Source organism: Peromyscus maniculatus, chromosome 2 (genome assembly GCF_049852395.1).
Source record: "Peromyscus maniculatus bairdii isolate BWxNUB_F1_BW_parent chromosome 2, HU_Pman_BW_mat_3.1, whole genome shotgun sequence".
NCBI classification, from domain to species: domain Eukaryota; kingdom Metazoa; phylum Chordata; class Mammalia; order Rodentia; family Cricetidae; genus Peromyscus; species Peromyscus maniculatus.
This window is the reverse complement of record NC_134853.1, coordinates 60,019,886-60,045,049: the sequence shown is the minus strand read 5'-3', so window position 1 is coordinate 60,045,049 and position 25,164 is coordinate 60,019,886. Positions and strand designations below refer to the sequence as shown.

General features: G+C 38.5%; 1 protein-coding gene across 3 annotated transcripts in view; it reads right to left on the bottom strand.

Annotated features, from left to right (window-relative positions):
• Window positions 1–250: 250 nt before the first annotated feature.
• Rars2 (arginyl-tRNA synthetase 2, mitochondrial) overlaps window positions 251–25,164 on the bottom strand; it is a 47,954-nt gene continuing 23,040 nt past the window's right edge. For 2 of the 3 annotated variants that reach the window (XM_076564032.1, XM_006975307.4), the window contains exons 7-20: window positions 24,336–24,419; window positions 20,070–20,146; window positions 16,196–16,354; window positions 15,393–15,499; window positions 13,482–13,577; window positions 11,398–11,458; window positions 9,357–9,433; window positions 6,156–6,280; window positions 4,979–5,046; window positions 4,789–4,898; window positions 4,270–4,365; window positions 3,142–3,216; window positions 801–864; window positions 251–381 (exon numbers count right to left, since the gene is read on the bottom strand). In XM_076564032.1, coding sequence (XP_076420147.1) covers window positions 295–381; window positions 801–864; window positions 3,142–3,216; window positions 4,270–4,365; window positions 4,789–4,898; window positions 4,979–5,046; window positions 6,156–6,280; window positions 9,357–9,433; window positions 11,398–11,458; window positions 13,482–13,577; window positions 15,393–15,499; window positions 16,196–16,354; window positions 20,070–20,146; window positions 24,336–24,345 — 1,212 coding nt within the window. In that variant the 5' untranslated portion in view covers window positions 24,346–24,419 and the 3' untranslated portion in view covers window positions 251–294. The remainder of the gene's footprint in view (window positions 382–800; window positions 865–3,141; window positions 3,217–4,269; window positions 4,366–4,788; window positions 4,899–4,978; window positions 5,047–6,155; window positions 6,281–9,356; window positions 9,434–11,397; window positions 11,459–13,481; window positions 13,578–15,392; window positions 15,500–16,195; window positions 16,355–20,069; window positions 20,147–24,335; window positions 24,420–25,164) is intronic. The other variant, XM_042270965.2, reaches the window with a different exon arrangement.

Below are 25,164 nucleotides of genomic sequence, written 5' to 3'. Positions count from 1 at the left end.
GGTCAGGTGGTGGCAGCATATGCCTTTAATCTCAGTACGTGGGAGGCAGAGGCAGGTGGATCTCTGTGAGTTTGAGGTCAACCTGGTCTACAGAGCAAGTTCCAGGACAGCTACTGCAGCTACTCAGAAAAACCCTATCTGGAAACAACCCTCCCCCCAACAAAAAATTATATATATATATATAATTCTGGCACAGAATAATACTTTAAATTCTATTCTGAACAGCAAGGCATCTGATAACAATTAGAACTTGTTTGGCATTAAAAAACCCACACTTTAATTACAAATTACATATTACATTCTACATACAGGTATAATTCCAAGAAGTTTCATTCCATTGGCTAGGACAGAACGGACAGCTTTGAAAAGATGAAGTCTGGCCTACAAAATAAAGAATGATTAAATGTTCAATAATATGTTAGCAATAAGCAAAAAAATGAATGATTTTTAGAAGTAATTAAATTAAAGTAGGAATTCTGCTTGAGAGTCCTCTGCATACTCTAGACAAGGAGAAATATATCCTAGCTCCCCTTACAGAAAGAACAGTATAGTAAGGGTGTGCAGTGGGAGTGGCAGAATTTCTCACTTGAACATCTGATGGAAGAAGGTACATTTGATAGTCTACTATTTTGGGAAATATTTAAACAGATTCTATTTATTACCTAAGTCACAAAGTATACTGCTGTAGTTAAACAACAGAAGATATTTCAGAAGAATTCCTATGACTTTTCGTACTAATGTTTCATAATATTAATTTCAGCTGCCAAGGGGCTATATAGAGGATACTGAATGTAACATACCCCAGCCACATCAGCAGGACTGTCTTTCACTTGGAGTGTTTTATGTGCCATAGCTGCAAGGTGACTGAAACAAGTAAGAGAGATCACAATGAGGACCAGTAGTAATTTCCTGTTCCATGAGTCCGATACCTGTCCAACACTTAACTTTACAGAAAAACCTAGAATCACTAAAGAAGCCATCTGAAGTTATACAAGTTGAAATAAATGCATTTTCTTGTCTGTAATAAAACACTAAACTCAAGCTTTAGAATTTAGTTCTGCTTCTACCAAATGGCAAGTTTTAAGATTTTGATTTCACTTTTTTATAGAAATAGGACATGCCTTTCTAAGAAGTAGAATTTTCTTATGTAGACAACTTTTACAAGTATAACAGGGTATATACCCTTTCCCCCTGTGTCAACTGAGGTGGGATAGAGATTAGTTATCAATGCACTGAACACACAAACCAGACACTCCTTGAAGTATTTTTTTCTGTTAAGGTATGGCAGCAATGAGCCATGAAATGCACATAATCATTTAATCATTTTAAGTGATATTTCACTAGACTTTTTGGCTTTGCATTTGCCCTTATATGTAAGTAGGAAAAAACAAAACAAAACAAAAAAACACCAAAACACACTTATTTGCTGGGGTTAGGGCTGTAATACTTAGGGAACAGATACAGGAGGATTAAGAGTCCCAAGTTAGCCTGGACTACACAGTGAGACCCTTCCTCAAACAAAACAAAAACTTGGGAGATAAGGTAAAAAGTATAATCAAGAAAAAAAGTTACAGTATTCTCTCATTTCAGTAAATAGTGAGTAAAAGCATTTAAACATGAATTTTCAACTGGTATCATTGATTTGCTTCCTAATTCCTTTGCTCCTTAGTTATAAGTGATTTTGTTGTGTCTCTGCTTAAAACAATATGGACCCAACCACTCTAAAAACTGTCTAAGGCCAAAGGCTCAGCCTCATCATTTCTTATCCCTTTAGTGATTATAGTTGTAGTACTTGCTCAGCTCTGGACCTTTCCTCCTTCCCAGCTATTTGAGTTTTCTGGTTACCACCTGCAGCTTCCTCCTGAATAGCCCTCAATAGCACTGATCCCTCAAAGCAGGGCTGGGAGAACATCTCATATGTCCATTTTTGGCAATACACATGTCACTGTGTTATAACTACCCTTGCCATTGTCATTTCCTATGATTCTATCTTATATCACCGAATAAACACAATGAAATCTAATTGTCAGGTAAGATCTAACAATTCCTATAACCTAAAGGAAAAAGCAATTTTGAAGGCAAGGGATTTACATATGGGAAACCTTTAGGTGAAAGAGAGAAATTAGAGGGGCTGGAGAGATGGCTCAGCAGTTAAGAGTACGTGCTGCTCTTCCAGAGGGCCTGGGTTCGATTCCCAGCACCCATGTCAGGTAGATCATAATTGCCTGCAACTCCAGCTTCAAAGGACCCGATGGCCTCCAAAGGCCATGTGGTGATACCATTTTTATGAAACTATATCTTACATTCAGAGATTGAACTTTGGTGGACTTTATAGCTGAGTTAATATACCTGGAGGTCACTTAAAGCCTATGTGGATACCCAGGTGTGGATTTAGCCTGTTTAACCTTCCTTTAAGAGAACAATTTTACAACCAACTTTATTTGTCTTGGACTTCCTATGTAATTACTTTTTACAACCTAAGCTAATGTAAGTTATGCATTCTCCCATGTCCCTGACCTGGAGAGCAATGTCTGTTTGAAAACAGCAGATATGACAAAAGCGGCCTTAAAAAATATCTGCCATAAATGCTGGAAACAGCATATGGATATTGCTTGATGATGGTATGTATGTTCACAGTGCTGTTTGTTTTTCTGAGTGCTTCCAGGTCAGCTGGAGTCAATAAAGTTTCCTTCTGTGTAGTGTCTCTTATTTCTTCCCCACATGATGCTGTCTGTTCAATAGAGAGCAGAGCCCTTTGTTAGGGACAGACAAGACGGCATCCAGGCAGGCACAGGTGCAGCCGCACACAACAGGTACATTTACAGCCAGTGACCCGGAAGCTAGACAGATGACATGGGAAGAAAAGAAGCTCTGCATCGCTCTTGCTTAAACCATTCCAAGGGGAAGTGCTTTGGTTTCTTGCCTCAGTATAGCACCTACCCATATTGATGACTCTGAGTTTATCATTAATTTAAATTAGTATGCATGCCTGTGAGCTCTCTCTCTCTCTCTCTCTCTCTCTCTCTCTCTCTCTCTCACACACACACACACACACACACACACACACACACACACACACACACTTGAATAAAAATAAATCTTAGATTTTGAAAAGAAAATAAGGAGATTAAAAAAAATTACCTTAGTGTTAAAAGATAACTAACAATGTGCTTAGGTTGAAGGTCCTGAGATGATTTATAAAGTACCTCGTCGAACCTAAAAGATGACAGGAACAGGCTGATCATTTGTTATATGAAGCTAACACGTTAAGATGTTAAATACCTTTGGTGTTAAGAAGGCATATGAAAAAACACCTGGGTACATTTGATCACTAATGTGAATTTTTCTTTCATATAAATTCCTTGATAGCAGAGACAGTCTAAATCATCTTTATAGCTCTTAGATCTAGTCCTAAGCAAAATCAGAGAAAGAAAAAACCTTGCCTATTAAAGTAGTGAGCGCTAGTCTCAAGGCTAAGGGAATCAGGAGGGCTTATTTTCTTTCCCATATTAATTATGAGGGAGTAAAATTTTCTTATGTAAAGAAATAACAGCTTGCCGGGCGGTGGTGGCGCACGCCTTTAATCCCAGCACTCGGGAGGCAGAGCCAGGCGGATCGCTGTGAGTTCGAGGCCAGCCTGGGCTACCAAGTGAGCTCCAGGAAAGGCGCAAAGCTACACAGAGAAACCCTGTCTCGAAAAAACCAAAAAAAAAAAAAAAAAAAAAAAAAGAAATAACAGCTGAGCACTGTGTGGCAATCAAAGGAAATTGCCTTCATAGACACATACCTACTTCTTTGTTCTCTGATCTCTTAGAGACCAAGGTGTGGCCTGCCTGTGTGGTGGTATTAGGTATTAGGCGGTATTAGACAAATGCATAGGAGATTGAGAGCGGAAGCCACAAGGTGAACTGGAGGATTCTTAATCTCTGAAAAGCTGCACAGGCAGGGTTTCTCCTCACCCTGTCATAACAGCCTCCTGGGATCCTCTTATTCAGAGACCATGCTCCTATTATGCCTCACCTTCCTAGACAGTGGGCTGAGACCTCACTACTTGTGGTGTTCTATTTTGTGATATTTTTAAGGCTAGGATTGACTTTGAACATTGGCTTGATCTGTGATCCCAGTATGTCCTCAAAAGTCAGATTCCTTTTTGGCCCACCTATGCCTGTCTAGAGGCAGGAGGCAGCCTCTGAACTAATGACTAGAAATCAGCAAAATATGCTCTCAGTTCAGAGTATCAGACTTGGTAATAACAGAAAAACCTCCTACCTGAGAAGATGCTGGAGAATTGAAACAGACTGTGGCTCTTGTAAACAAGCAACGTTGACGTCATTGAGGTAACCACATCCAAAAGTCTCTTCCAGACTGTCACCAAAAGTTTAAACAAAGGGGAAAGGATCAGGTTTTGAGGTCCATAGCTACATGTGATGAATATTAGCTCTGGGTATACAGTCCTGATCTCCTTAATATAGTCCTGGACTTTGACACTAACATTGATTTAAATCTTCATTTCCTCAAATTATTTTCAGTGTCTCTTAAAATGTAGGTGACAGGATATTCTCTGGCAGAATTACTCTGAGGTCGAAGTAAGACAATGCACAAAAGCGTTTCTTATAGTAGGTGACTGATAAGTGCTTAGCAATAAGAGGTCTGCTGTGTTTTACCCAGTTTTGAATAAGAAACTTGGGAAAAGTCCAGAAAACAGGGCTAACCACTGGTCTTAGAACCACACCAGGCATGTTCCAGCCCAGGGAAGAACAGCCAAGCTTCCCTGCAGCCTCTTCTCACCTACAGAGGCGGGCATGGGTATACTGTAGGAAGACTCCAGTGTCCCCACGACTCTGGAAAACACGGTCCCAACTGAACTGATAGTCAGATAGGAGTAAGCCTCTGAAATCCTGAAATGAGAGTGCATCATTATCCTGGGTTTTGCTACACACCAGACAAAGAGATCTCAGAGGAAGGAGTCATAACCCACCTGGATGATGAGAGCTGCGAGCCCCACCCTCTCTGCAGTCTCTTGTGGGTTCTCCATTTTTTTTGTTGCTGAAACAGATAAAGGCAGATATCTTCAACTTACACCGTATTGTTCAAGAATAATGGTTCAGCATGCAAAAAAAAAAAAAAAATCTGAAAAAACGTACAATCAAAAAATAAGACAATGGGTGCTTTACCTTCCTCATTTAGGCTAATAGTTAGCTCTCCTGCCTACATCAAAGTGAAGAAGCATGAACTTACTATTTTTTTTTTTATAAATATCCCTTGTAAGGTATTTTTAAAGCCCATACTTATTTTTCCAAGGGTGGAGATTAAATAGTTATATGAACTTTAATAACTTGGATCCAATTTACAAGGCAAGGACTTGAGCTGGAAGATAGCTTAGTTGGTAAAGTGCTTGCCTAATGTGGTGTTCTGAATGAGAACCCCCATAGGCTCATATTGGAATGTTTGGTTCCCATTTGGTGGAACTGCTTGGAAAGAGTTAGGAGGTGTGGCTTTGTTGGAGGTGTGCCCCTGAAGGGTGGGCTTTGAGGTTTCAAAAGCCCATGTCACTCACAGTTAGCTCTCTGTCTCCTGCTTGTGGATCAAAATGTAAGCTCTCAGTTACTGTTCCAGCATCATGTCTGTCAGCCTGCTGCCATATTCCCCTCCATGATGGTCACGGGCTCTAACCCTCTGGGACCATCAGCTCCAAATTAAATGCTTTCTTTTATATGTTGCTTTGGTTATGGTCTCATCACAGCAATAGCATGAAACCCTGAAAACCTAAGGACCTGAGTATGAGAACCAGAACCTATGTTTAAAAAACCCCTGAGAGTAGTGGATTGTGTGTGCAATCCCAGTGCTAGGGAGGCTCAATGACCAGCCAGCCTAGCCAGGAAGAGATCCTGCTTGTTTGTTTTTTTTATAACAAGCTGGCAATGTCTGAGAACTCCTCTTGCCTCAACATCAATGTATGCATGTGTGCACTTAGACATATAAAATGCAAGCACTTGACAGGATGACTTTGACAACAGACTGACAACATTGAAGCTGTCCATGAAGACTAAGGTTATATTAATGAACAACTGAATTCAGTGTCAAATTTATGAAAGCTACTTTTGATCAGGTTCATGAAAGTCCAAGAAAGCATAAAAGTAGCAAAGAGGATTTACTCTTAATGGAAGCCATGTTCTGTAGCATCCTTGACTGAACCTCATTTAAGACATCTTCCAGAAAAGTGACATCCCCTCTTCGAGTCTTCATTCCCTTTACTATCCCAAAAGGTACGTGCTGGCACCTGAAATGGATAGGCATTTATTAACCAAAAGCTAAAAAGGTGCTAATGATGTGAGTATATCTTAGCACTCTTTCAGAAAACAAACTTTTAACCTTGTAGCAGAGTTTTTAAGAATTATCAAATAAATAGGGGTGTGGCCAGGAATGGCATATGTGGTAGCAATTCAAGCACTGGAAAATGGAAGCGGAAGACTAGGAGTTCAAGGTCTTTCTCAGGTACATACACAGCTAAAGGCTAGCTTCTGCAGGGGACCCCATTTCAAACAAAAATTCTCGTGACTTTTTTATAGCTGAAAAACCATTGTGTATAGGTACATCTTCATTATTTGATGGACAACCAGACTGGTTTCATGTCCTTGCTACTGTGGAAGAGCATCAATAAACATATGGAAATGCAAGTCTCTGTAGCAGGATATTGAGCCCTTTCGGTATTTATCCAGACATGGTGTAGCTGAGTCATACAGCAGCTCCATACTGATTTCCACAGTGGTTGTACCAGTTTAAAGTTCCACCAGCACAGTAGTAGACAACTTCCCCTTTCCCCACATCCTTACTGGGATTTGTGGTCATTTGTTTTCTTGACAACAGCACTCTAATTGTAGTGAGATGGAGTCTCAAAGTAGTTTTAATTTGCATTTCCCTGGTGGTTTATAATGTTGAATACTTAAAAAATATTTACTGGCACACACACACACACTTTTGTTGTTGTTTTTTTGAGACAGGGTCTCACTGTACAGCTCTGGCTGTTCTGGAACTCACTATGTAGGTCAGGCTGCTCTTAAACTCACAGATCCTCCTGACTGCTTCCTGACTACTGTGACACCATTTATTATTTTTTTAGAGACCTCTTTGTTCAGTTTCATAGTAAATTTTTTGGTTTGGTTATTTGTTTTCCTAATTAGTTTTTTAAAGTCTTATGCATTCTAGATATTAATCCTTTATCATGGGTAGCTGTACACTTTTACTTGACTGTCCCTTGTACACATGCTTAACTTATGAGGTTCCATTTATTAAATGTTACCCATATTTCCTGAGCAACTGAGGTGCCATTTGAAAGCCCTTATATTTGCCCATATCTTAAATTGTTTCCCATATTTTTCTTCTAGCAGTTTTAGATCTTATGTAAAGGACTATGATCCCATCTGGAGTTGAATTTTTACGCAGTGTGTAAGAGATAACTATCTACTTTCATTATTCTACATGCAACATCTCATAAGTTATATTAAGTGAGGTAACCCAGGCTCAGAAAAACAAACATTGCTATGTTCTCTCCTAACTTCTAATTTTTACATGTGGGCGTTTATGTAGAAATCAATTGTGTGTAGATGCCAGGAAAGTAGGAAGGCACTCCTGAGAGGCCTGGGAAGGGGTGGGGGCAATGGGCAGTAAAACACATCTGATACAGACAGGAAAAGAGGAACAGCAGGGGTGGAAAGATTAAAGTGGGGATGGAGATCAAAGAAGTTGGGGAGAGCTGAGGAAGAAGGACAACTGAAACTAAGAATGTATGAGAAAGCTACAAGTAAACCAATTACTTTGTAAGCTAATTAAACAAAATAACCTTTAAAAGTTTGAATGGCAAAACTCTGTGTGGATGCATATACTGCTTCCAGAAGCCATAAATTTATTAAAAAAAAAAATCTCAGTGCCAAGGTGGATACCACCTTATGACTTGTTATTCAGGAAAGCTCCTGAGCCCCTAAAACAATACAAGCCATTTGATTGTCCACCAACAGTGTAAGATATAATATGCTTCAGTTACAGCACACTGAGAAATCAAGCTGGGACTGGGCTGGAAGTTTCCTCCCTGCTGGCTAACTTTCATAATACCGGAAGATGCTCTAGGCTGGAGGGAGAGGTATAATCAATACTCTTACTCAGCTGTGGACCTGCATGCTATACTCCTGGCCTGCCAGACAAGATGTGCCCACTGGGGTAACACTGGTAAGACTGTTACAGTAGTAACAAACTGCTTTCTGGTTGGACTTGAGTCCACTCCACAGAAGGGAATTTATACCTGGTGATGTGTATGTAGCTAAAGCTCACAGCTTGGATGGTTTTAAGCCTTAATGAAGGAGGTACTAGTGTTTTAATAAATGGACATATATTCATGAAAGTACCTTTGTAAGTGTTGTCAGCTCTGGTCATAGAAACTTCTTTATCCAGTGGGCAACAGTTACTGTCAAGTTTAACTACAGAGTGACTGTTGAATGCTGAGCCCTAAATGTGACACCTAAATCACCCCACCCCCTCCAAGGTTCAGGGAACACTGTAGAAGGAGAGGGGAAAGAATATAAGAGTTGGAGGAAGTAGGAGAGTGCTGTGGAATGACATCTACATATGCCAGAGACAATACATTAATGAACTATGAACCTGCCCAAGACCAGCACCATAGAACATTCCCTAATGGAGTGGGGAGGTATTGGGAGGGGCTCATGAGGTCCTACCCCTCCCTGAGGACATATTGGAAGTTAATAGTTGCTGGTGAAGGGAGAGACATTTTTGTCTGTACTGTTGCCCCAAGAAAGTCGTCCATGCTTCTATCAATAACACCTCACCCACGTTCTTTAAGCAAATGTAATAAATCACTGGCCCATAAATAAAAAAAAAATCAATCAATCAATCAATCAAAAAATAAATAAACAGAAAGGGGGACTCACTAGGAAGGGGATCAATGGGAGTGGAAGAAGAGAAGAACAGTGTGAATATGATAAGAATTCAACATATACATGTATTAAGGTATCATGTATAACCAAACTATGGAGAATAAAAAAAAAATACAAGATATTTTTTGCAGTCCACTTAAGTTTCACTTTACTGACATAATCACTAGCTTGTGATTAAATTACTAGTTGTCTATATGAGGAAGAGGAAATGGATATTAAAAATTGAAAACCAAAACACTGATAGCAGACATCTAATAAAAACATTAGGACATAAATTAATACAAAATCAATCTGTCTTTTCCTACCAACATCCTGAAAAGAGAACTGAACATAAATTACTGTAGTTATGTTCTGAGGCTGAGCTGAAATAAGTGACCTTGATCAGGCAACAAAGAACAACATGGATCCTACCTTTCTGCCCATTCATATCCCATGATCTTCAGTATTTGGAACACTTGCTGAAAATGCCTTTTTTGCCCTTTGTCTGCCTTGGGGAAATTTTTTAGAATTTAAACAAAACAAAACACAAACAAGTTAATAAATAAAAATAAGCTGGTCCTAAATCAAATTAATATTAGAGTTTTGTTAGACTAAAGTCACTGTCAAAGTTTTAAATAAACACACTAGCAGCTGGAGAATGGCTCAGTGATTAAAGGTATTTACTGGCTGCTCTTTCCAGAGGACCCAAGTTTGGTTCTCACACCCACACTGGGTGGTGGTTCACAACTCCAGCTCCAGGGGATGTGATGCCCTCTTATAACTTGTGGGGACCTGCACACGCATGCACCATGCATACACATATTCGTTCATTTTCTTTTTCTTATACACGTAAATAAGACAAATCTTAAACACACAACAAGAGTATTTAGGTTGATGGGAAAATAAGAGCTGCAGCTCCTTAAGACAGCAGAAAACATGAAAAAAAAATTCAGAATGTTCTATTTCATTTCCTTCTCTTGGATGTTATAATCTCTATTTCCAGAAGGCCAAACCTGAGCTGAACGAGATGGCGGCACCTTCTTGATTATACAAAGGAAGGCAGGCAGAGAAGAGACTGGAGTACTAGTCAGCAATAAAAGGATCAAACTGTGATATAATGGCTTAGATAGTCTCAAGGGTAATCACTAAGCTGAGAGAAAAACAAACCTCAGAAAGTTACATACTGTATGATGCCATTTACATACCACTCTCAAAGAGACATCTCTAATGAAGATCAAGGCAAGGGTTGGAGGACTGTGATTAAGTGGTGGATCATCAGGGAGTCTGCTCCGTGATGAAACAGACTCGTGTTCCGGATGTGGTGGTGGTGGTTACACAGATCTATACATGGGATACTGTTCCCTAAAATCCGCCTATACACGAATGCACAGAAAAACTGATGAGATTTGAATGTTTCTACAAATGTCAATCTGATTTTGACAAAGTAACTTCATATGTCTGTAGAAGGGAGTGGATTAAAGGGTACTCAGAGCCACTGCTAATCTGAAATTTCTTGTCTTAAGGTATTTATTACAAGATTTTAAAAGTTCTCTCTCTCCCTCCCCACCTGTCTCTCCGAGACAGGGTTTCTCTGTGTAGCTCTGGCTGTTCTGGAACTCACTCTGTAGCCCAGGCTAGCCTCAAACTCACAGAGATCTGCCTGCCTCTGCCCCGTGAGTGCTGAGATTAAAGGTGTGTGCCACTACCACCCAAAAAATTCTTTTTAAAATATAATTCTAACACTCTATTTTATTTATAGCAATAAAGTTTACATATTAACAGTATAAAAGAATGAGCTGATAGTTTTAAATTTTTATTTAAAAATTTAGAAAGATTTATTTATGTGTATGAGTGTTTTGTATGCATATGTTTGTACAGACATAGGCAGTGCCTGATGTTTCTCCATTCCCTTGATGCAATTTTAAACAGGTTATAAACTCCTCCCTTCAAAACAAATTAAAAAATAATTTTTAAAAATGCCCCAAGAGGACAAATGCCCCTTACAGTAACTCAGATATAGTAATTTCATGTAACCACCTTCTTCTTGACTTTGGTAATTTTTCTCACTATGAAGCAAGTAAACTTTTGATTTTTGGGTCTTATACAAAATAAATTTAAAAAGAAGTCACTACCTTAATCAACTTCATATTTATTTTTCATAGTTTGACAAAATTGTTTTTGCCAAAGTTTTCCACAGTTTCCTTTTTTCTTTTTGCTGATGGGTGTGGGCACGTGTGTGCACAGGCATTCAGGCCGTGATGCACATGTGGAGGTCAGAGGACAATTATGTAGAGTTGATTCTCTCCTTCCATCACTACCTGGGTTTTAGGAATCGAACTGACATCATCAGTCTTGCAAGGCAAGTGCCTTATCCACTGAGCCATCTCTCTGGCCCTGGTTTCCTATTTCTGTCTCTCTCTAGTTTCCATGAGGTAGGATTCATAATCTTTTGTTTTTTATTGTGATTACTTACCACATAAATCATTGAATCAAAATTATACTTGTCCATTCGATCTATAGCAGCTGCAAGATCCCTGGAAAAAAAAAATGGGTTATAATTGCTTTGACTTACTTGATAACACGGAGACAATTCTATTTAAAAACTGTTTTACACTGTAGCCTGGAGTATGTGAATCATCACTGCAGAGTCCCAGTACACTTTGATAAGAAATAATAACAAAATTAGGTTTGTAAAAAAAAAAACAAAAAACAAAAAACAAAAAAAACCCTACAATGCTCTGGAAAGTATAATTAAAAAACAACTAAAAATAAACAAAAGCAAGTAATCATTAAAAAGTATCTTTTCTTTTTTAAAAAATAATTTATTTATTCTTATTTTATGTACACTAGTGTTTTGCTTCCATGTAAGTCTGTGTGAGGGTGTCAGATCCTGGAGTTACAGACAGTTGTTAGCTGCCATGTGGGTGCTGGGAATTGAACCTGCATCCTCTGGAAGAGCAGCCAGTGCTCCTAACTGCTGAGCCATCTCTCCAACCCCATACTTAAAAAGTATCTTACAGGTGTTTTAGGTGTTTTATAATTAACTAAGCCTTTACTGAAAAGAACCATCTAGCTGTTACTTTTCTACGATATATTTTCTCTAAGAACACAAATATAATATAGATGACAAAAGAGCCAAAGAAGTACCTTCTGCCCTAGTCTGTATTAGCAAACTTTCAAAATGTTGGATCGCTCAAAAGCAATAACGTCTACTGAATTTAAAAGAGCTCTTAAGTCCTTGTATGGCTCAGTGGTTAAGAGCACACATACTGTTTTTGTAGAGGACCCAAGTGCAGTTCCCAGCACATGAAAGGCAGCTCACAACTGCCTAGAACTACAGCTCCAGAGGATCCAACAGACTCTTCTAGACCCCAGGGCACCTGGATGTATACACACTCACAGATATACCCATATACACACATTAAAAAGTAACATTGAAGGTTATTAACATATTGAAGTTGAAAATACTGAGAAGACAAACTTTTTTTTTTCTTTTTCCCGTTTTTTTTGAGACAGGGTTTCTCTGTGTAGTTTTGGTGCCTGTCCTGGATCTCGCTCTGTAGACCAGGCTGGCCTCGAACTCACAGAGATTTGCCTGGCTCTGCCTCCCAAGTGCTGGGATTAAAGGCTTGTGACACCACTGCCCAGCAAACACTTTTTTTATATCCTCTGAAGTGTTGTAAATGATCAAAATATGATTTGGATCCATTTCATGATCCAGGCACTTCATGGAATATGTATTCATACTTTAGTAAAAAAAAAATTTATCCATTTATTTATTTATTTGTTTGTTTATTTATTTACTTTTAGGTCAAGGCCTCACTAAGCAGCACTGGTTGATCTATAACTCTGTGTAGGCCAGGCGGTTCTTGAACTCAAGGAGAACTCCTGCATTTGCCTCCAGAGTGCTGGAATTAAAGGCATTCAACACCACACCTTCTACACATGTACTTCTGTTCTAAATGGAACTGTGTGCACACTGATGCAGGGCTTGGTTTCTTTAATTTGCCTAGCAATAACTAGTTGCCACAACGAAATTTTCTAACATATACATGTGTGTTTGGTAAGTGAAGCTCTCATATATGAACAATGAGTGCTCACTTCCACAGGGTGAGGCATGGAGAAGCCTACTTCCTAATTTTTCACAATATAATGAAGTTTGGCATTTACATGTGTGTAAATGGTTAGGTCACCATTGAACCATAACTTGATCATTTTTTAGAATATATTTCCTGACAATCTGTACTTACAAAAACACTTAATATATAATCATGAAGGACTACAAATGGAATGATGTGTTCTGCTGTGAACAGCTTATGATAGTCAATAAATTTTAATATAGAGTCCCACTCTTCTGATATTAAGTCTTTCTGGAAATTACAACTGGCAATAAATAGAAACCCAGCAAATATTCTTAAAATATGCAAACAGATTTATAATTTGCAACTAGGATTTTTTTTAAGACAGTTTGAAGGATAAGATGACTATCCTATATTAATCTTGGGACAAAGAGTATGAAGTCTCACGTTGTCATGGTCACCTCCGCAGATTACAAACCTGGTTGCATAGAGAGAAGTTCCATCACTTCGCATCACAGTGCAGACAGAAGAGAGGTCACCAGTCCCAGAGAGATCTACCACAACATTTCCTGTTCTAGAAATACAAAAGGGAAACCCTAAATCAACATCATGATTCTACTTTGAAGGTAGAGCATCCATAGCATTTTTGGTAAACCAGAAGTTATTTTTATTGCTCATGGAATAGTTAGTGTCAGTTCAAGCTATAATCAACAATTGTCAAAACCAGTAAGTTAGAGGACTACAATGATCGTTCCTCATTTGTGTTAGAATGCCTTTTATTTCAACAAATAAACAAAAATGAGGATGGTAAGTATTGGCAAGGATGTGGAGAAAAGGGATCCTTATGTACCACTGGTGAGAATGTAAGTTAGTACAGCCATTACCGAGAGTAATAAAGAGGTTCTTGAAAAACATTGAAATACAGAATTATTCTTTAATCCAGCAATTCTATTTCTGGGTATGTATCCAAAGGAATTAAAATTACTGTGTTGAAAAGATACTGCACTGCCATGTCCATTGTAGAATTATTTATAATAGTCAAGATATGAAATCAACCTCAGTGTCCATCTGCTAATAGATTTTAAAGATGTAATAACAAGAACTAGTACTAGTCAGGTCTTAAAAATGAAATGTATTTGTGAAACACAAATGAATCTAGAGGACATTCTGCTCAGAAAAAGAGGTCAGGCACAAAAGAAAACAAAAATTACATGACATCACAAATGGAATTTAGAAGGAGAATAGTTAAGTTACCAGAGGCAGGAAGGGGAGATGTTAGTTAAAGGGTGCAAAGTAGCAGTTGGAAAGAAAGAGTAAGTTCTAGAAAGAGTAAGTTCTAGAAAGAGTAAGTTCTACTCTACCAGATGGCATCAATTAGTTACAATTTAGAGTTCACATCACAGCTGAGTATGTGAGGTGATATGCACATAGTTCGTTCTCACCACAGCTAAGTGTACTAATGTGCTTGACTTAGACATTCCATACTGAGCACATGTATCAAAACATCAAGATAAAATAACAGGAAAATGCAAAATTTACTGTTTGTCAAGTTTCTCAAAAAGGAAAGATTTCTACTATATACAAGGCAACAATGTCAATAGGATGTACTACCATTATCTCTGGCTTTATACCTATTTTCATAAGTTGACTTAAATATTTTTTGAAATTGGTAGCTGTTTTCTTTTTTTTCTCAAAAGATGCAGTTAAGCCACAAAAGTATGTTCTATTTCCTTTTTTTCAAATTATTAATTTATGTAACCAGAGGCAGGCCACTTTGTTTTTATATTGTTATAAGAGTTACCTATTATCAGGTGCCATCCTTTCTCCTATGAATATGAGACTTTGGCTATGATAGTGACATATAGCATATGAGAAAGGATCTCATTACTTGGTGTATAGTTCAGACCAGCCTTGAACTCACCAACCTCCTGCCTTAGCCTCCTGCATGTAGAAATTCCAGGTAAGCTTTCCCACCTGCAGTGTGAGAAAGTACTTTTTTTTGGATAATCGGTTTCACCATGTGGCCCTATCATAGAACTCACAGAGACCCTCCTGCTACTGCCTCCCAAGTGCTGAGACTAAAGGTCTGTACCACCATACCTGGCAAGAGAAAGTACAAATGGCAAAACGGTTACATACCTCATCCTTGTCCTCACTCAGAGAGACTCTATTACATCAGTGTCAAAGAACACACATAACTTGACTAAAGCACAGTAACCTGGGGCTGGGTATGGTGGCACACCTGAGAGGCAGAAACTGGAGGATCTCTATGCGTTTCAGGCTAGCTTGGTCTACAGTTAGTTCTACACCAGCCATGACTACATAATGAGTCACAATCTTCAAGAAAAACAAAGACAGACAGACAGAAAGAATAGTAATTTGATCATACATTGTTTTCTGTAGAAGTCCTTTGCTGTCCAGCAACTTTAAGACATCTTGAGATTTTTCACGATAAAATGATTCTCCTGAATATTCATCAAAGTATATTCCAAGGCGCTAAGAGGATTCAGAAATATGGGGAAAATGTTTAATTTTTTACACTAAGACAAAATTAAAGATGTCTTACCATCTACCACAAGGATGGGAAAAATAAAGCTTAAACTTTCTAATGACTCATACCACCACTGGCCAAGTCCTCACACTGTATCTGCTGTATCCTATAGCAGTCACAGGGATTTATGGCTTCAGAATTTAGAAAGCACTGAACATTTAGTTCCTCATCACACTTCAGGTATCCATGCAGCCAAGGACAACTGTGGATGCTTGTGAGACCAGAAGTCGGCACTGCACTGTACAGCCCTGGAAAAGCATCCCTCATGCTCCAGTCTCGCCCTCTTAGCTCTCCTTGCATACCGCTCTTCACCTTGCCCACTCACTCCCACCACTACAGAGTCATCTTTTCCACCACCTAGTACTAGCTCACAATTACGTTTCTGGACAGAATAAGGACCAGAGTATCTGGGTTATTTTGTATTTTAGTTCTCTCTTCTCCAAGAACACCATTTGGCTGAATTTTCAACTAAACTAGAAATCTACTCTTATATTTTTGGTTGTGAGCCTAGCCTTTAACGGCTGAGCCATCTCTCCAGCCCTAGAAATTTACTCTTAAATAAGAGCTTAAGCAGCAGGTGGTAACCAGCAACAGTACCAGCAAAGAGGCCTAGCAAAGGGAACACAGAGATTCTAGGGTACCTTGTAAATCTGAATGTATTCTTCAATGCTCAAGTCCCGAAATCGTTGCCACAGTGAAAGTGCCTGCATGTCACCCAGTTCTAGTCGATGGAAGAATTCATGCGCCAATTTTGCTATATTTTTATCATCGGTAGCTTCTTTATTAACTTGTACATAAACCTAAAAGCAGATTAAATATATTACCATACACTCTTATCCCCATACACAATTCCAAGAGTCCACATGGAAAGTTAACTGAGTGGCCACACTGCAGAGTGATTTCTTTTTCTTCTTTCACTAAGCAGATAGTTTGGTGTCTTTGGTAAAAATGGCAATTTAACATTCTTGAAACTTCATTGAGAAAGGCTAATCAAAGTAGCATGGCTTAATCCAGCAAAAAAAGATAAATGGAAGATTTAACGGCTACTTAAAAATGATTTTTTTTAAGATTTATTTATTTATTATGTATACAGCTTGTATGACTGCAGGCCAGAAGAGGGCACCAGATCTAATTACAGATGGTTGTGAGCCATCATGTGGTTGCTGGGAATTGAACTCAGGACCTCTGGAAGAGCAGTCAGTGCTCTTAACCTCTGAGCCATCTCTCCAGCCCCTAAAAATGTTTTTTATTGTTTGTTTTTTGACAGTTTCACATGTCCTAATGCATTCCAATTGTGCCTCCCCTCCACTCACCATTATCAACATCCATTCCTCTCTATTTGTCCCTTTCCCAGATCCATGACTTCTATTTGGTGTTGTGACACATTTAGTTTAAACAGGGTCATCTATGTGACCAGTGGATTGGAATGATCAAACTCTGGTGGTCAGCAGCAGGTACAGAACTGAGGGTAATGACTCCCTGATCTCTGAACCTCTCATCAGCAAATAGCTGAGCATCAAGGGGTGGGGATTTTAAAGCCTTCCTCCTACACCTGACTAGTCCCTAGTCCATTCTTTTCAGATGTAGTTCAGGAGCTAATGAAAAAAATTTAAGGCTATTCTCTTAATCAATACAAGTCTACCAAAACAGGTGATGATTGCAAACAGAAATACTTTTTAGACAGCTTAACTACATTCCAGCTTGGACTCTTAGGCATTATGTGGAACAGGCATTTTATGGGTTTTTAGCACTATCCAACTTGGCTGGTTTAGTTCTGTATCCAAATGGAAAGGTATGGGGTTAATGGTTTACTAAGGGCTCACTTCTAATGCAGTTTTAATTGTTTTCCAGTATCCACCATTAGTCATTTGAAAATTGTAAGGATTAATAATTTTAATTAATGTTAACCTTTGTCACAACAGTACTTATGATTTTCATTATTAGCAAACTGGAAAGTTAAAAAAAAAAACCCTCCAAATTTCTCTAAGGATTGCACTATATGTACTTTGAAGTTTCCATTGTTATTGATATCTAGCTTTATTTCATTATGGTCTGATAAAAAAGAAGAAATTATTTCAATTTTTGTATTGTTAAAGTCTTGCTTTAGGTGGGAAATGTGCCTTACTAAGGAAAGCTCTAAGGCCTTCTGAAAGAACATGTTGTGAACAAATACTGTGCAAACACTGAGAAGGACCCTCCCCACGCCTCCCTGTGAGGACGATGGACCCAGGTCTTTGCACATGTGAAGCAAGTGTCTACCATGAGTCACATACATCCCAGCACTGCGTCTTAATGATAAAGGAATTACAGGAATTAAAAAGTCTTTGCACTAAGTTACCTGCACTGGGGGATGACAGGAAGAAAGAAGGAGGAAAAAGGGGAGGGAGCTTTTGTATAATTGAGCTTTAATATATCAATATTTCAAACAATTTACAATAGAGTTTGAAATTTCTGGTTTAAAGAAATCCCAACTTCCAAACTCGTTACCAAATTTCTTCTTTTTAATATATTATCAGGCATATGAAAAGTAATTGAACATTAATCTTTTTTCATATGTGGTTTCTCTTATTTTTATATGCTTTGTAATACAACTAAAACATCTCTTTCTGTTTTGTTTCTTAGAAACTAGGGAATATACCCTGAACTCCTCATCCTTCTGCCTCTACTCCCCAAGTTCTAGAATTACGGGCATGTGCCATTGTGCCTGGTAAATGCCTTTTCTCCAAGAATTGGGACTTGAACCCAGTCTTGTGATTGCTAAGCTAGTGCTCTACCACTGAGTGATTTCCCCAGCCTCTGAATCTCATTCAAGGATGATACTAACTTTTGCAGAACAGTGTGCACTAGTTTATGTTGAAAATAGTATGGTTTGCACAATTCAGTGAGGTCAGGTACATTACGTACACCTTGTCCTTACGAAAGGTCCTCATTCTTAGGCTATGTACTGCAGTATTGTATCAGAAAAGCTGCAGGTGGGCAGAAAGGCATGCATTTTCTGGAAGAAGACCTGGGTAGAGAGAAGGAGAAGTGCTTCACTTCATGAGAGCACTGCCATGAACAGCAGCAGCTGAGGAGTGCACAGGGTGATGGCAAGCCTCAGAAGGCACTAATCCTAGTGAGCCTACCCAGGACGGTGGTGTTCCTCTACTTCTTCTAGGCCTGGGAGCACCCAGGTGTGTCTGCAACATAGAGAGCTGCATGTCTCCTAGAGTTGGTGGGAACACTGTGTGTATCAGAGACCAATGTGGACTGAAGACAACAGGCCTGGGTCTGGGAACAATTTGCTAAAATTGTGGTTAAAACTGCCATTTTTCTAAAGTATAAAAATATAATACAGGAAATAACTATAGAGAGAGGGGATATTTTATTTATTGTAATGGTAAGGTGGGCTTAATTTTTAAGCTCTTATCTATCAGTTATAGTCATAATGGAAAAGACTAAGTTTTTAGCAGAAATCAAAATGTAAGTCTTGAATGTATGGTGCAGAACTGGAGAGATGGCTCAGCGGTTCAAAGCACTTGCTGCTTCTCCAAAGGACCTGCGATCGGTTCCTAGCACCCACATAAGTTGGCTCCAACTCACTTTAACTCTACCTTATAAGGAATCTGAGGCCTCCAAGGGCACCTACATCCATGTAAACATACCCCACATGCATACACACAGAACTAAAAGTAATAAAAATAAAAAGAAAAAAGAAAATGTGGGGCAGGTATAAACTCTAGAAGAAATAGAGAATTCAACTTGACTAATAGCTAGCTTCAAGAGAAAAAACAAGCCAAAAAGGAAATGATAAAATGCCCTCTCTGACTTCTTTGGTAAGGGAAGAAGAACATTATTTTGGCAAGTATAATTCCTTATAGAGACAGAACATCTGTAGAGATCTGGGAGACAGAGAACAAAACTACCCAAAGGACAATGAAGAAAGCAGGGCCTTCACATTGGGCAAACTTCAGGAAGAACGGCATGATTAAGGAAAAAACAAAAACCACCCATAAAAATTCAGAGTAAAATTTATACAGTGGTTTTCCTGTACAATGAGAAAATAAAAGGGCAAAAAAGTATACACTAAACATTTACAAGTCTTAGTGAGTCATAGTGATATGACTACCAGGAAGTAAGATGAAAACTGACAGAACACAGAGAAATTTCTCAGTGTCTTTCTTAGCCAGTAGCCTATGTGAGATTTATGGTGGGTTTGTTGGTTTGTTTTGAGACTACGTAGAACAGGCTGACCTCCTGAGTGCTAGGATTGCAACTGTGTATTGCCTGAGCAGATCCTATGTCTTACTTCTAAGATGATTCTATATATCTGGGGAAATACTGGCTAAAAATGAAGTAAAACAGGAATTAAAAAAACAAAAACAACAACAACAACAAAAAAAACACTTGGGCATGGAACTGAAATCAACCAGGGCTTGGACCCTCGTTAATTAAAAGAATATCCTTTAAAAAGTTTTTGTACAGTATTCTGAAAAAAATGTTAAAGCTTTTTTTAATGTTGTCTTACCAACTTACATCAAAGAGATGCTGTAAAGGATTAGACTGGAGTTTTTCTTCATAGCCAAACAGCTGGAAACCAGTCCCCAGCAGACCTATCAAGATAACGAGTAAACAAAAATTATACAATAAAAGAACAGTCATGGTGAGAAACAGGTACAATTCTATAAAAGATGAACTTCTCGATTATAAACTCTGAAAATGACTGCTATATATAAGGCATATCTTATAAAATGACTCTCTCCAGCCCTGGTGGTCATTTTTCTGTGTGATTCAGCTGTAGTGGCATTCCTGCTGAGCTCCTGGCCTGGCTCCAGAGAGCAGCACCTAGCCCTAATCCTTCCTTTGTTTAACCACACCTTTTGTTTCTCTTACCTTTTGTTTCTCTTATCACCCTATGTGAATCTTGTTTGAGAGTCAAGGATCAGAGAGTCCCCCAAGGATCAAAGGCTATGCAAAACTTGGTCCAGGAAACCCGGAAAACAGAGGTACCTGAGAAATCAAGTAATTTGCACCTGGTCTTTGGTCTCTGGGAGCTCCTTTTGGGTTGCTCTGAAGGTACGGAAATTAACTATCTAAACTGTAAAAAAGAGTAAATAAATATGCCCTAGGTGACCGGGCGTTGGTGGCGCACGCCTTTAATCCCAGCACTCGGGAGGCAGAGCCAGGCGGATCTCTGTGAGTTCGAGGCCAGCCTGGGCTACCAAGTGAGTCCCAGGAAAGGCGCAAAGCTACACAGAGAAACCCTGTCTCGAAAAACCAAAAAAAAAAAAAAAAAAAAAATATGCCCTAGGTGAAGGGAAGAGTGCTTCCGTCCTTGGAGGCTGGACCCCCCTGCAGCCATGATAGGCTAGATTCATTCTTAAGATGCCTCTGTGTCTTCATTCCACGGATCCATGTGAACTCACACACTCAGTGTAGTGACCACACAGCTACATTCAGCAGAGAATAGAATGCTATTTAACACAAGAGTATTCAATGTTCTAGATCCTAGAGAGCACTGAGAAAGATGATTCAAGTTCTGTTTATTTTAAAAGAAAAACAAATGTAATTATGATTCAGGGTATTGGGAGCAGAATATGGAGATGCCCGGTGTCTACTATTGAGAGCTGCTGGTAGCAAAAGGCCATGGGAGTATACAGCAGGTGACAACTAGTGTTCAGAAGGTCAACCTATCAGAACCAAGGGTTCTGTTGGAGGAAACCATCATGCAAGGAGTTTTAGAATTATTGCATCTTGAATGAATTGGCTGTTTCTTAATGTAAACTTCTTGTGCAATAACAGCTATGATATTTCCCCATTACCATGCACCTTCATGTAATGTATATATTTATATGATTACATCTGAGTCTTATGGGCACATATATCTGTGGGTGGTCAGGAAGATGACTTCATTTAGCTATATCATTTTGATTATAGAGATTGTATAGAAAATATATTAAGATATGCTTCATAGCCAGATCCATTGTCCCACGAGACTGTGGACACTCAAAGCCTGCTTTGTTCCTTTTGCTCAGACTAACACAGAAAATAATAATCTCTCCTTAGTCTACTACAAACTGCACACATTTAGCTCATTTTTACCTCAGAGCAAGTTCAAACTATACTAAAGGCCTTTATATAGAGATCATAAGTTTAAAACTTTACAGTTATGCACAAGGTCAGAGCCGCAGGTGTCTACCAAGGTTACTAACACAAAACACCCTAAGAAAAGCCTGCCAACTCTTCACTTGCCAAGTCTGTTGACAAAAAGCTATGTCTCAGAGTCTGTGGCACTGCGCCCCTTCCCTCTGGTCCTGAGACCTTGGAACCTTGTTACCACGGTAATAGCTTTGCTCCTTATCATCTATTCTAGGAATGTGCTATGACCTTGAGGGTTTTGAAACTTCTTAGAATTGCAAGGAGTCTCTGGTTAGAAATACTGAGGAATCAGGCAAGAGAAAAGCTAAGAATGAGAGCTGAAAAGAAGCTATAGATTTAGAGAATTAAGGTAGAACAAAGAGAGAACAGCAGAGAGATCAGAGGCAGAGAATTAGCTTACATAGAATAATAAAGTGAATGGACTGAAAGAGCACAGTGTGCAGAGATTCAATTGATATCCCTAAGATTAGAATCCTAGCCGTTTGTTTGTTCGTGTCTTTTCTGGACTCTGGGAGAAATCACCTCGAGATTTTGGTAGTATACTAAAAGGAAGATGAGAAAAGTAAAAATTATTCCATTCAGTCTGATACATGTTGAAAAACTAATTTTGTGCACAGAAGCCATGTGCCAACTTTCAAATGACATAGCTGGAAAAGAATTTTAATTCTTCTACAATGATGGCTATAATGGAATGCTGACAGATCATTGATTATAGTATTCCTATGTTGTGGAATATTAGTTTAAGATATATTACATCCCTTTATGCTGTGGAATATTTAATGATTCGATGCAAAGGTGTGTTGTATTATTTTATGTTGCATTTGTTTAACTCTGTAAAGCTGTGTTACTCTGCCTGCTTCAAACACCTGATGGTCTAATACAGAACCAATAACGAGGCAGGAAAGGAATAGGCAAGGCTGGCACGCAAAGACAATCAATAGGAGAAAACTAGGGGGAAAAAAGAGAGCAGGGAGTGAGAAAAGGAGAGGAGGACGCCAGGGGCAAACCACCCAGCCACCCAGCCAGCCATGAAGTAAGAAAGAAAGAAAGTTATACAGAATGAAGAAAGGTAAAAAGCTCAGAGACAAAATGTAGTTAGAGAGAGACAGGACAATTTAAAATAAGTTAGAAAAGTTGGCTAGAAACAAGACAAGCTAAGGCCAGGCATTCTTAAGTAAGAATAAGTTTCTGTGTATTTATTTGGGAGCTGGGTGGTAGGACCCCAAAATGTAAACAAAACAAAATAAAAAAACAACTACATTCCTAATAGAAAAATATTATTGTAAAATCCTTCAGCCAAAATTTGAGGACTACTCAAATCATATCCTTGCTGAAGCCTGTGAAATGTCTAAACCAGTCAAAGGAATAAAAGTGGATGAAGTCTTAACTGTTGTATCCAGAACTTAACTCTGACTTACCAGCTGTTGTGAACTGAACAGACTATTAATAGGTTTAAGTTCTATTTCTAAGGTCTGAAAACAGTGTTAGTAATGGAAGTAATACTATTCATAAAAGAAGGTTATGATAAATTTCTTATGTAAAGGTTTCTTTAAATGAAGTGGTCTTTCTTTTGGAAACTATGGTTGCATGTTACTGGATGTTGAATATAAATGTGTTAGTGAATTTCAGAACTGGTGATGCACACTATATGCTTTTAGAGAAGCCTTACACTATCACCTAGCTTTGCTATTAGTACTGTAAGCAGTCATTCATCAAGCCTCTTACAGGCCACACACCATGGATACAAAAATAATTACGGCACAGTCTATACCTTCAAGGAATTGGCATCTTGTGGGAAAAAGAGCACACAAAAAGACTGCTACAGTAAAAATCCTGGTGGGGAGAGCTGCCTTCTAGGAATCTGCTGATATGTGTATCTCTCTGTCAGAGAATGGAGCAGTATAGCCAGACCTTAAAAGCATTGCAGGATTGTATTCAATGTGCAACCAGTCCCTCACAGTCATTAACTACTTCACCTGTCTTACCTTCCTCATGCCTAGGATACTGGGTTCTATGAACCACAATGTTTCTGAATGACCTTAGACATGATTTATGGCATGTAACTGTTTGGGTCTCACCCTTTTCCTCTGCCCTCCACCTCTTCCACTGGAGAGTTCAAGAGAAAGCCAAAGTATCATGCTCTGTTTTACCTCTGGGCTACTCAGTCATATTATAACAGATCCCATTTCTCATAGGATGGTTTGGGGGGCAGGGAGTGTTGGACCTTACTAGATTTAAAAATGGCAGGCTTTTTGCCAAGATGGAAATACATAGCTAAACTTGTTTGTTCTCTGTGTATTCATTTATACATTTAACCAATAAAGGTAAGCCACTCTTCCTTACTAAAAGCTTAACGTATGTGTGTTAAATGTACTAGTCTATTAGATATTGCTCAGAATATGTCAATTTAATTTTATGGTGAGAATTATATAGACTATGTAACTCTACAGGAAGATACAGCTCAGTGGTAGCTCATGTACTAAGTATACAGGAGACCCCAGGTTCAATTCCTAGCACCACAGATACATTACACTATTTTATCCAACAGGAATCTTGTCTACATTCCATACAGATGATCAAATGATATAGTGCTTAAAACAATTAAGCCATATAATAAAATGAAAAGCATGTCAAAATACTCACCAAACTGCATGCCCCAATCTCCAATGTAATTTATTCTTGTTACTTGATGTCCTAAAGCTTCTTTTAGATTTGCTATAAAATTTCCTAGTTGTAAATAAATATAATCTTATTTTATAAATCCATATTGGCTTTAAAACTCTGTACTTCTCTATTTTAAGTCATAATATAGAAAAACGCTTCTAACAAAACGTACCAACTCAATCTTTTCTATAAAAGCATTCGTGATGTGTTTACTTGTATGAGGATATGGAGTAAGGAATTACTTAGTGAGGCATTATTCCAAAGATTTCCATAATTTTCACAAAAAGAGAATTTTCATCAGCATCATTACTGGCAATTAGAAACACGTGTCAGAATAATTACTACTCTTAGCTAATTCCAAGGAATATAGCATTTGGGGTGCTAGAGAAATGGCCCAGTGGTTAAGATTACTTGTTACTCTTCCAGAGGGCCCAAGTTTGGTTCTAGAGCATGGAAGGAATGGTAGAAGATGTAGATCCTCCTTTGGTAACCAAACTCTGTGGAAATGTTTTGAGAGTTTATGTCAGCTTAATTAAAAACGTCTTTAGTTCTCCCAATAACTCTGAGAACCATTCTATATTCTATAATAAATCATTTCCTGATTTAAATATAGTGGCTTGCTGGCAAATAGTTGTAATCCTAGCACTTGGGAGTCTGAGGCACGAGGATTGTTAGAAGTTCTAGCTTAGTGTGTGCTATATAATAGTTCTAGGTCAAGTTGGGCTACAAATAAGACACATCAACAAAATTAAAAAAAAAAAAAGCCTAACTTGAATTACATCGTCTTCCTACTTTGCAAGCATCTCTA